Here is a 12738-nt window from a genome sequence, read left to right as displayed (position 1 = left end):
GTCTTGTACCATTACTGTCCCACCATCCCCTCGAACAACTCATCCCTCCTCCTGCGTAACTCGTCGAGCCTGACTTCTAGCTTGCCCACTTCTTTCCTAGCAGCCTCCTTGTCTGCAGGCAAGCCACTAAACTCGGCAACCTGCCTCTCCACGCCCTCGACTCGTTCTCGCAGCTCATCCAGGGCCTTCTGTTGTTCCAGCATGTCGGTTATAGCCTCCGCGGATCCAATGTTCTTCGATCCTGGCGTCATGCTTCGCGACTGCGACGATTGGAGGGATGACAGTTTGTCTTCGTGTTCGCGGATCTTGGTACGTAGGTGCTTAACCTGGCGCGTCTGTTCTGTCGTCTGGCGCTGGAGGCTCGACGGCGTTGCGAAGGCGGGATTCGTCTGGAGCTCGTGGAGTTGGGTTCGAAGGAGAGCTTGCTGTTTGTCTAGGTAATTCTGTAGTGCTTGAATATGCGCCAGCTGATTCGTGAACTGCTGAGAGGCGATCGTGTGCTGTATGAGAGCGTGCGCAATCCTCTCAGGGTTGGCGGTGGGCGTGTTGAGAGCTACAGCTGTAGATGCAAGGGCATCAAGTGCCTGTTCGCCTTCGGGGGTAAGGCTCGCTTTCAGTCTAGACAGTATCTGTTCGTCGTCCTCGTTCCTTTGGACCTACCGTCGTGAGCGGTGTGCTCGATGCGCGGCAGCTGATGCGGACCTGTAGTTCTCATACCTCATCCAGCTCCTTTAATGCCTCCCTTTCCAAGCGTTCCATCACCGTCTTCTCCTCATCTGCCCTCTCGTTTGCCATGGACAGCTCGCGGAGTACTTTGAGCGTTTCCTCATTGCGCTCGAACGTCGGCACTGTACGACCCGCATACTTGTACGACAGCCAAGAGTCAATGTACGCCCAGTCCTGAGCTTGTGCGCGTTGCTGGCGCGCCTTTGAAGGCGAGAAGAGGTCCGAGGGGGTGAGGTTGTCCATTGTTGTGCCGGTGGTATTGTAGCTACTGTGAGCTAGACTGAACCCTTACAGAAGAAGACAACGCAAAAGTGGGGTCAGTGCGAGCGTGAACCGGTTCAAACGCCCCAGTCGAGGGTGCATATGTGGATGCAGTGACGTTCCGGGCTGCCAAAGAGACGCGGAGAAAGTGACGGTGCATTATCGATAACCTTAAAATTCCACTTAGCATGTCACAAGTGCCGAAGTCGGAGCTAATCGGCTTTTGGAATAATCCATGGTGCAATTGGAGTCATTGCGTCTTTATATCTGATTTACCTGCCCCGTTACTGGCGCTGCTACTACTCTCTAATCTTGCGTCACGACATTTCGTGCACTCGAACTGGTAACATGTCGCCAATGGCCCTGGAAAACGATGTAGAAGTGGGCGAGAGTCTGCCACCGGCAACTGAGCACGTGCGTCCAACTTCACTGCAGGATACTGTACCATAGACTGATACAAGGCAGGCTGTCAGTGTTTCACTGCCGACATGGCGGGCAAATGTAGGATATGAGGAGGGCGAAGAATGGGTTATCAGCAAAATGAAGACTGGCTATCCTAGGTATAGTGTGGCGAAGGATATGCCCAACGTACGCTAACCGCCAGAAGATTCTTCATACACAAGATCATACAAGCCTTTGCGGCTGCAATCGTTGAGAAGCATGGCGCAGAGGGGGAGAGCGCAATGCTGTTCCCTACGAACGCCACCGCATCAAGATGCCGAGAGTTCTTTCTGCGGCAAGCACCTGACCTGGATACGTCACGAGTCCGAATTCTCGATTTCATACCGGCAGCTGAGCAAGCACGTTCGGAAGAGTTGCAAGTTATATCTCCAAGAGTCTCGGCTGTTCTCTTCCCCAAAGAGCGCTTCAGCATCGCAAAGACATTCTGGCAGCATTCCGGAGATGGTGTCTCAAGTCGAAGAGCAGAGTACTGCTCCCAGCTATTTAAGGAGGGCATCTTAGTGGAAGCTTCGACAATCAACCAGCCAGCCAGAGTGTGCAAGGGTCCTAGACGGTACCAGAAGAAGACATCGATCGACCTAGGTGCTTCGGACAACTTCACAAACGGCAATGGAGAAGTGCAAGATCCTACCCAGTTCGTGGAGGAGAGGTTTGGACGAAATTTGGATCTCTCCAAAACCAAAAATGCAAAGTTGGCGATTCGACGACGCATCGCAGGTTCGCTGACTGCGGATGTCAGCTTGACAGAAGCAATGACCTTGGACCACGATGCTGCAAGGAGACGGCCAGTCGCAGGATTCTCCGAAGACGACGTGTACCTGTATCCTACGGGAATGAGCTCAATCTTCAACGCTCATCGAAATCTACTGAGAGCAAAAGGATCAAAAAGAGCCATCGTTTACGGGTAAGTTTCTCACTTTCCACATCTGCATCATACTAAAATAATCAGCTTCCCGTACATTGATACCCTAAAGATTACCGAAAAATTCGGGCCCGGTTCGCAATTCTACGGCTTTGGCTCGTCGGAAGACCTCGATGACCTTGAGCAACGACTACAGGGTGGCGAGAAATTCGTCGCACTATTCACAGAATTTCCAGGGAACCCGTTACTCAGATCCCCAGACCTAGAGCGGATACGTAATCTAGCCGATAAGTACGACTTCTGCGTAGTCGTAGACGAGACAATTGGCAACTTCATCAACGTCAATGTTCTGCAATATGCAGACGTCGTCGTCAGTAGTTTAACGAAGGTTTTCAGTGGAGACAGTAATGTCATGGGTGGAGGGTGAGTGCTCATCATCCGTCGTTGTTGTAGAGAATATTCGCTAACATTATGTGTACAGCCTCGTGCTCAACCCAAAGGCAAAGAATTATGCCCTACTCAAGCGAACATGGGAAGAAGACTACGAAGACAACCACTGGGCTGAAGACAGCATCTTCCTTGAGCGCAACAGCCGAGACTTTGTCTCAAGAATTGATCGTATCGGTACCAACGCCGAAGCCATCTGCGATGTACTAAGCGCACATCCTCGCGGTACGTATCTTCTCCATGCCTCCACATCTTCCCATCCTCCTCTCTCCATTTACCTTCTTCCATCCTACCGAAGCCAAAGCATCCACCTAACAACACACAGTCAAACAAGTAAACTACCCCAAAACCTCACCAACCCGCCCCTTTTACGAGAAATGCCGTAACCCCAATGGCGGATATGGTGGCCTCCTCTCCGCCACTTTCTACTCCAGAGCCGATGCCATTGCCTTCTTCGACAATCTCGATACCGTGAAAGGACCCAGTCTAGGCACAAACTTCACGCTAAGTTCGCCGTATGTGATTCTAGCGCACTATGGAGAACTGGATTGGGTAAGTGATTTACCTTCTCTCTCGTTGCTGATGTGACGAATTTGCTAATAATGTTACTCTATAGTGTGCAAAATGGGGTGTCGAAGCTGATTTGATTCGGTTTAGCGTGGGGCTGGAGGAAACGGGGAAGTTGGTTGAGACGTTCAAGAGGGCGTTGGATGCTATTCCTGCTGCGCAGTCGTAAATGGGAGTCCAACGAACTAGGAAGTAGCTGTGCGTGTAGCAATGCAAGCCAAATTCCAGACATCGCAATGATTGATTACCGAGCACTTGCTGCACTCACCACCAAACATTATCTTACTGGTAACTCTGCTGGTTCTGATTGTTGCGCATAGAGAGAGTAGCGTACGCGTCCAGGGGTAAGGATGAATTCCAGAGTATACGAGTATAGTACCGGTTCTCATGCTATACTGCATCGTTCAACCTTCGAAACTGTCTCCTCGCCAACGCGCATGGATTAATGTGCTCCGCTTCAGTGTTTTCGCTAGAAGTTATAAGCATTAAGATAGAGTGCGTACGGTACCCGCTGATAAATCAACTTCCGAGCCAACGGCGAACTACGGACGATGGATCGACTATGGTTTGCTCATGGCTGGAAATCAAGTCGTTGCAGTGGAGTGAATGTTAATGCTAACGAAGAATGGTAAGCTCCTTCAGTCCAGACTGTTGGCAGGCTTTCTTTCGCGTCTGTCACTGAAGCTGTGATTTGGTAGATGGGATGATTCTAGTAGTTTGGGGGGTGCTGATGCTAAGTTAGACAATACCACGCTGTCAACGAAGTCGTTTTGCTCATCCTGGTACGGGTGTACTTTCTGAATGCCTTGCTGTGTGTAGTTGTGGAATTCGAAAACACGCGTTTATTGGGACTATGCTTCCTGAGAAACTGCAATTCTTGACAAGTGTCTGACTCAGATCTTACGTTGAGACCGACACAAATTCTCGGACATACGGCGTGATCAGAAGTTGGTCATGAGGGGCGTTGATAGATACGTCATGCTGGTCTCATTGTAATCGATTTTACAGGTCTTGGGTGGATCATGTTATTGATGGAGGGTGAGCATTGTAACGAGTCAGTAGACACGCTTTACGCTTATTCCCGACAGAAACCAGTTTCCTCATCACATCTGTGACGTTTTGTTGTTGATCGTCACAGACTTCCCCCATAACGTACACATCTGCTTGGATATACTTTGCGACACGTACTCGGTAATTATCTGTGTTTTGACATAACCGAAGTATCATTACCCCTGGCTTTCCCATGCAGGTCCCCATATCAATCCGACAGTTCCTTGGTGCTCATGTCGCAACCCCCCAGTCGTCCTTGTCTAGGTGCACTCATTGGTTCGCAAAACTTGCCTGAGCTTATGCTGGGGCGTTAAGGCAAACTGCTCTATTGACTGGGTGCCGTGAGACTCTAGGGCGGTTGGGCAGTTCCGACACTCTAGAGTGAAGCACGCAGCATGGAGGGCCTAAGAGGGCTGTGGTTCGGTGAGTTTATTTGCGAGTTCGCATCCTAGCAGTGATCAGTGCTCAGGCTTGGACAAGTGCTTTGAAGCACTTGCTTTCTTGCTAAGAATAAGGAGTTTATGATGAAGGTGAACACGCTCCACGTCTCCGTGGAGGTGCGCACTCGCAGTAAAACAACGATATAAGAGTAGAGCCACTGGCTGAATGTATGTACGACTAATACTGTCAGTAGTGTGCAGTTAGCTTGTCGACTGTTTGTTAATTGTTAGTCGATCTGTGTTGCTGCAATCTGTCCAATTGAGCCCATATAACTTGCACTATGCTAAGAGTAGAGACGGCTCCTCCCGCTTGTATACGTTTGCTTGAACAGCTCAGTTGTCCCCTCGATCTGACACAGCGAATTTGCGTAGGATCCCGCTTCGCTTGGAGAAATTCACAGTTTTGCTATAGCCGCTATGGCTATAGAAACCATGGTCTTAAGGTCAACATAGTGTGACCTAGAGAATGTAGGAGATATCGAATGAGGCATGTGACAACTCTGCCTATAGTACGATATCAACAGTGTGGAGACTTTCGTCTCTGCGACTTGCCAGGGCGATACTAGGCTATCCTAGCTGCGCATGGACTTCGCTTCGTGCTGCCTGGCGTCTTTCGAGTCCGGCTGCATATGGCCTATCAGGCGTGCCAGCGGATGGGAATCATTTGTGTGAATGTGCTTGCAGCATCTGGGGCTGAGCCTCAATAATTTTTTTCGGGGACCTGAGGACTTAGGTCGCCGTGGTGATGCGTTAACGCTGAGCAACAACGGAGATGTCTGCGGGTACCGTGGGGCGTTCATAACAGTAGACTACAGGTTCATCAGGCAGTTATCTCGTGTACTGAAATTCATGTTCGCGACCGTGGTATCAGCGGCCAGGTGGTGACTGACTTGCATAATATCAAAGCTACGATGAAGCCGAATAATTGCGGCATCTTTTGCGTGATCGCATACGATGACGGAATCGGCATGAGTCGACTCCGACGCAGTGGATCCACGCAAAACTAACCCGTCTCAAATGCGAGAACAGGCAGGGCCCGCTACTTTCTGCGATAGTGATTTATAGCTCTGATGAGACGGCTGTTTAAGGGGAGGCGTGGAGTTGTAATTGGCGAAGACCTCCGTCCAATCAAGGGGTCTTGGCACCAGTAGCGCCACAACACACTTCACACGCGTAGCTGTGCGCTCATTACTGCACCAGGGTCACAATGGCCTTAGTTTTACGGAGCCGAACTCCAGTCTCCGCAAACACATCAGAAGTCAAGCTTCTCTCGGAGTGGGCCCAACATGTCTACCGTGAAGGGCGGCACTCGCATGTCCCTCCGAAGTTTCAAACATGCTGACTCTTCAGCATTCCATTCTGTATTGGTACCCGTCAGTTTTCTTCCTATTTTCATACAGACGTGTTTCGAATGTCATACACCTTCTTTGAAGCTTCGAGGCGTCTTCCAGAAGTAACACCGCTGCAGGCGTGCCGCCAAGTTCTTGCCGTTCACATTAACGGCATCGTTTCCGAAAGACAACGGGCCGCTTAGGCATTGGCTAGCACGTGCTCGGGCGATACTGCAGCGAGCCAAATTTAGAACCACACAATGAGCAGTGTATTGGAAGAGCATGACACGCGATTTGAGTTGATGAATAGCATGCTCCCGTCGCGGTGCCCGTAATATTAGAGATAGAGCTGGGCATACGCCACCTCTCTCGACTGCATCTTACCCGAAGCCGCCCACATGCTGTCTATCGTGTATTGTCGCGGCCCACCCGCGGCTAACGCAGAGAGACCTGACAGGCCATTCTCAAAGACCAAACTTAACACGGTTTGGCTCTTCGTCACAGGCGCGGGATTATGAGCGCCACCAACCCTCTGCTTGGTGAATAGGGCGCCCATCAATGCCAGCATTCGTGGCTCCACCAACGCTATATACAGCGATGGCATCACTTGATGGTTGGCGGGGGCAGGCCTTCGGGGTAGTGGTGGGGGTTATGGCAAAGAAGTCACTGGCAGAACAACAGGTATGCCTGCTTCTATCGAACCTAGAGAGTCGCGCAATTCTTCCTGGTGCGTGGGTACCCCCGGCCCAGGCACCCATCGCGGGTGCACGTCCTGTGGCTAGTCAACGGTCGGAGGGCTAGGATTGTTCACAACCAGGATCAGAATCCTTCGAGGCTCCAACCAGTCCGCAGCCGCAAAGTCGGCTCTGTTGCTGTTGGATCATGGAGCTCAGATACTCTGTTCCTGTGCATCCAGTATCCCCCATGTAGGGCGCAGACCACCTGGGCACCATCAAACGTCAAGGTTAGATTCGTGATTCTGCCTCGCAGTCAACTTGCCATAAGGCTGGTATAATCCCACCCGACGGGCCGTATTCAGGAACACAAACGTACGTCTACCCCACTGGTACCCTCCGCATCAGATGTTGCCTTTCCGTTGTTGAACATGACCCATCGGTCTCTCAAACCACATCAACCCAAAACGACAACCATCTCACGAAGACTTAGGGACCGTGCCGACCAGAACTTATCTGTTCAGCCACCAGAAATTCCACAAATAAGAGGAGCTCGCTCCCACCGTGCCGCAGACTTGCCAACGCCCCGCCACAATTCCATTGATTATCAGACGCCCGGGTCGCACCCACTTTCACTAGCCTGGAATACTTCACACGTTCTCGAAGACATCCCACCTAACAGTACCTTCCGTCCATTGACCTCTGACCATAACCGGTCTCACAATCTTTCTTTTGCGCAAACACTAGATTTCCCGCACCACGAGTCCCTTCGAGGCTCTAACTCAGAACTCGCGTCTGGTACCAGCCTCCAAGGAACGCGCAACTCACACGGCCAGCCCACACAAGCTCCCACCTTTGTCTCATCGCCATTATCATCTGTTTCTGGTAGCAACGATATCGAGCTACAATTGTCGGCAGACCTCGAGCAGCCGGACGAATCATTTCTAGATTTACAAGATATGAGGTATTTTACCCCACCGACCATTGCACAGGAACGTTTTCTGACACGAACAGCACCTTGGGCTTCATGATGCCACCTTCGCAGTACGGTATGGGTCATTACGGCTCTCCACAGACATCCTACTCGTCAGGTTATCCACCGCTGCAATCTTACGCGGAGCCAAGGTCTTCAAATTCAAATCCATACAGCTCATCTTATGCTTCAAGTCCAGTGCACAACGAAAGTCAACAAAGAAGACCCGATCAACACACTATTCTGCCACCATACCAGCCTCAGCACCCATCCCTTCCACGGAGCCCGTATCAGCAGCAACAATCTACTGATCCTCTGCGAGGCCATGTATCTTCCATGGCTCCTTCGGCACATTCTTACACGTACTCAGCGCCGCATAATAGTGTCCCGAACCAGTCATTGGGAAGTAACACTTATTCTTCGTAAGTTGACTAGGAGTCTAGCGGGAGTTCCCACTGACAAAAGGTAGTTCACAACCGTATCCAGCAACTACTTACGGTTCCAACGAGTATCATCCACTACCAACTATGTACCCACCAACGACTACGACACCTACCGTGTATCCGTCGTACGAGTCTTCGCAGAGTGCTCCACCACCTAGTGGTTCAGTGCCTGCACTATCTTCATCACCAAGCACGCAAGGTAATTCAGTAATGCCACGTGTTGTAAACTCTCGACCGAAGCCGCAGTGTTGGGAGCACGGGTGTAACGGACGACAGTTCTCTACGTTCAGTAACCTTCTACGACATCAACGAGAAAAATCAGGAACTGCGTCGAAAAGCTCCTGCCCCAGGTGTGGAGCCGAGTTCACACGCACTACTGCAAGGAACGGACACATGGCGCATGATAAATGCAAGCCAAGAAGAGCGTCAGAAACAAGCGGATAAGTGAACTTGCATCTCACCGTTCGATCTACCTAGAACTATCCAGTTCTCGAGGAGCAGGAGCAAATTGCCGCTTCGTCTGGGCAGATACGCCGAGTGCAAAATGGCATAGTAAGGTTCCAGGCACTAGGCTCTGACCCAACGACGTACAACACGGATGTACCCAAGCGGGGGCACATCAATAGGTGACTACACCATCGGGGGTCATTCAATGACTCAGGAACTCATCGATTGAATCGCCTGCAATCATAGGGCGCACATGTACTCAGGAAAAGGCACACGTACTCAGCAAAAACCCTGCTTATAAGTCGTCGCACACGCGCTGGGCTTTTGCACTTTTCGGTCTACCCCAGAGTATTTGGTGTGATGCGTTCGCCCTAACCGTTCGCTCAAGCGACCAACGACCAGTAGTCCGTCTCAACATCTTGTTTGTAACCAAGCGTTTGTTTATTATCACGATACATATGTATACATAGATTTGAGGCGCCTCAAGGGCTACCTTGTTCAAATATGGGCTAAAGCTATTGCAACAAGCGGTCTTTACATCCCATTTCACATGGATTCAAAGGCTATCGATCGTCAGGTTACACTCACATATTCAACGATTCAAATGGAACTCTCCACGATGGCCTGCCGTATAAGACAGATTGGGTTACGAAGGAGGGCGTTGGCCGTCAGCCCGTCCAGGGATTGCGGGAGGATTTGGAGGAGCGAGGAAAGCAGGAACATGGAGTTCCTGCTGCTTGGGGGTGCCCCGGTAGCTGTTCCCTGGGATGTATCCGACTACACGGTTCACACAGAATCATCGGTCAATACTTTGTTCCATATCAGGGTCCATCCATAAACAGAGAATCATGGCCGACGTTGTCCCATGCGGCATAGTTCGGCACTGCCGCGCGAAATCTTAATTCAAAAATTCGTAACTTCTGCCAAAAAGGGAATTTTACCGACCAACATCCACGATTCAGCGAGCAACACCAGATCGCAAGGGAGTTCATGTAGGTTCCAGCACTGCAATCTTAATCATGACTTACAACTGATCTCATTGCATGCCCCATATTCATGACAAGTCTCGGATCCGAGTTGCGATTCGCCGTATTCTCAACGTCATGCGCACCAATAGCCATGAGCCGATTTAGCCACGAACAGGCGAGCAAGGCTACCGACACCCTCGCACGGCTTTTTTTCTTTCGAACTTGAGTAACGATCAAACTAGCGGGCCGTTGTCGCCACGACTTGGGGCGGGAAAGGCCTTGTAAAAAGTACCCACCGCTGTGGAGAAGAGACCAACCACGAACCGAAGATACCGAGAGGCGCCACTAACGCGCAACATTGTCTGACAGATTGTCCAGTTCAAGGTCGACAACCGTGGTCCGGGCTGCTGTACTTATGTGAACCATGTCATCGGTATGGCGGCGGCTGCGGTATCAGTGTTGATTCGTTATTCTCTTTCCCCTTGACATCACCGGGCAGCGGAACAATAAAACGCCATGTGTGTGGTTGCTTGTCTCGGAAACCGACAACCGCATGTCAGCCTGGCTTTCAACACCGAACTGAAGAAGCACATGTGCATGTGTGGGATGCACCGGTGACGTGGATATTTCCGGCCTTGATATGCAACATGCAATCAAACACACGTTCGGTGGCTTACTGGTTGCGGCAGGCAGCTCGAGTCGACTTGCGTCAAAGTGCGTGATTGAAGCTTCAGCCTGCATGTTGCCAAGACAGTCACTGCAGCTCAGAAACGCGTCTGGCGCCATATTACTGATCAAGAAAATAGGTATGAACATCATTATTCATGTTCCGCCCTGGTTTTGCGGCGCGAGACCCGCACTGACACTCAGATGGCGATACGCATCCGACTCTAGGACGGACTTGTAACCAAAATCCGGTTCGTATGGTCATATCGCAGTCGCTTAACCATGTACAGTGTGAACCCGGCAGGTTTAGCGTATACTCGGAACCAGGCCACTGGAATTACCCCTTGGTAATTGGCTCCTGACCGCTTTGCGCAAAGATTGTGCCTAAGCACGGGGTTTCGGTCCATTTCAAGCACCGGGCATCAATGACGTGGAAGGGTCTTCGATGTTCCAACCTGTTTCGCCCCCACAGCAAAGTGCGAACCTGACTTGCCCTTTGCTGGCCTGTGGATCGAGCTGGGAGAATCGCAAGGATTATCCGGCGGGGCGCGGCTGCGCGGGAAGGATGACAGTCACTTGATCCCTCAGTGGACTTCAGCAAGGATGGGACATGGGAAAGCACAGGAGTTCTCGATTGATGTTCGGTATCACGTGAAAAGCGCTGCGTTCGGCTCAGATCTCGGCTTCCTACAGGCGAGTAGCTAATAAAGTAATGCAGTAGCCGATCCGGAATGAGGGAACCGGAGTGCACTAGAAATAAGGCCGCGGCGTGTATCACTCCACTCCACCATCTGTGGTGCCACAGTGGGCACGATCGAGCTATCGGTCCGCTCACCAATTTGCATACGGACTTTCAATGATGCAAAACTGCCTTTAGGACCTTGAAGCTCGGAGTGATTGCCGACCTAGGACATCACTGCCGGCGGCACAGTAAACTGGCGTAAGCCCCCCTTGCCCACTCTGCCTATCTCAAAATGTTTGAATCGTATGTTTTCCTCAGGCGGCCATAAACCCGCCCCACCCCACAGCAAAACTACCTTCTAGATCGCCTACATGAATCGAGAAAGTCCAGTACAAAGTTGAGTACAACGCAGCCAAGAAAAGATAGGCACCTCGCTAAGTACATATCATGCGATCTTGACATAATTGTGGTACATTTGCATACAAAGATCTTCCGTGGAGAATGCTTTGAGCGCTTCAGCGATGTGGTCGAGACGCGCAGAGGAGTCGGGAACGTCACCAAATCTGAACTGGGCCCGCATGTCTAGAGCACCGCGCCGCAAGTGACAGATACTAGGGCGGCTGCCCAAAGTAAGCGATCTGTCATCGGTCGACTGCGATAGGACATAGCTCAAGTAGAAAGAAAGGTTACGAGAACACAATCCAGGATAACACTCAAACACCAACAATTCACTTACTTGTCGTGAACTGTAGCAGGAATAACAGCCGGAGTTTCGAGGCCTGTAGTTGTGCATACGCAAGGCTGATCTGCATGGTCAAGGTTGCACAAGGGCTCCAGGGCCATGGAAGGCTCGTAGCGTTCGCGTGTCACTGACGCCCGCCCACTACTGCGGGATACGTCTGCAGTGTCACCAGTCACCTTCGAGAAAGCCGGCTAAAGCCAACGCCGTCTACTGAATGGACGGCATGACGCTTTCAATGAGGCGGCGGCATACGCGTGGAAATAGATTAACCGCACATGGCGGCCAATAGCCGTTGCAAGGGGGGGGGGGACAAGCCATTGTGTAGTGGTTGCCTGCAAGCCCGTAATACGGGCATATCAACAGCCCATACCTTTAGGGTATGCTTGTCGTAGCGTCTCAGCCTCAACCGCCGTAGAGGGTTCAAGTATTCCTCTCTGCATTGATACCTGGGATGCTTTTGCGATGCAGGTAATATCGATACTTTTTATGTGCTCATGGACATAAGTTGGCGAGAGTATCTGACTGTGTGAACAGCTACATGGGCTGCGTACGGTCACGCAACGTCCTTCTAAAATCAAGATGTAGCGCACGTGTTGGTCACTACTACGGATAATATTATTAGGCAGCCTTACTAATTGTTGAGCCATTTTCATGACTGCGCCTCACTGTCGCTTTCAGCCTATTGATGCCTGGGTGACGCGCTCCGCTCGATTACGATTACCTATGTACAATTGTTATTCTCTGTCGTTGTGCGAGATTAGGGCGTATATTGAGTGCCAGACACGTTATTGAATACCTAACGACTTCGAATGCCCAAATACGCAGTAGCGATACACACCAAGACTTTAATCGTTCTGCAATTCTGAGGGTGTTGCCAGTATGTTCTGCTTCGCAGGTGCATTGCGCTGCAGCTTCTGTCCTATTCCGCGTTTACTGCGCCACGTCTTCGATGCAACAGGAGATACACAATATCTTCATACATGGCGAGAAATGATCT

At 51.0% G+C, this 12738-nt stretch overlaps 3 protein-coding genes across 3 annotated transcripts; 2 read left to right on the top strand and 1 right to left on the bottom strand.

Annotated features, from left to right (window-relative positions):
- Positions 1–11: 11 nt before the first annotated feature.
- On the bottom strand, positions 12–969 carry ALTATR162_LOCUS2020 (uncharacterized protein; the record flags this gene model as incomplete). The annotated part of the gene is made up of 2 exons (XM_043309622.1): positions 12–656; positions 718–969. 2 exons carry the CDS (start codon positions 967–969, stop codon positions 12–14), a joined length of 897 nt encoding a protein of 298 aa, XP_043165557.1.
- Positions 970–1335: 366 nt separating this feature from the next.
- Positions 1336–3494, top strand: ALTATR162_LOCUS2019 (uncharacterized protein; the record flags this gene model as incomplete). The annotated part of the gene is made up of 7 exons (XM_043309621.1): positions 1336–1401; positions 1453–1547; positions 1595–2353; positions 2399–2734; positions 2793–2983; positions 3084–3310; positions 3375–3494. 7 exons carry the CDS (start codon positions 1336–1338, stop codon positions 3492–3494), a joined length of 1794 nt encoding a protein of 597 aa, XP_043165556.1.
- Positions 3495–7779: 4285 nt separating this feature from the next.
- ALTATR162_LOCUS2018 (uncharacterized protein) lies at positions 7780–8684 on the top strand (the record flags this gene model as incomplete). Its single annotated transcript, XM_043309620.1, has 4 exons — positions 7780–7784; positions 7835–8215; positions 8263–8435; positions 8527–8684. The coding sequence occupies 4 exons, from the start codon at positions 7780–7782 to the stop codon at positions 8682–8684; spliced, it is 717 nt and encodes a 238-aa protein (XP_043165555.1).
- Between the last annotated feature and the right edge of the window lie 4054 nt (positions 8685–12738).

Source organism: Alternaria atra (genome assembly GCF_907166805.1).
Source record: "Alternaria atra isolate CS162 genome assembly, contig: 21, whole genome shotgun sequence".
Lineage (NCBI taxonomy): Eukaryota > Fungi > Ascomycota > Dothideomycetes > Pleosporales > Pleosporaceae > Alternaria > Alternaria atra.
The sequence above is the reverse complement of the archived record's forward strand: the minus strand, read 5'-3'. Positions and strand labels throughout refer to the sequence as shown.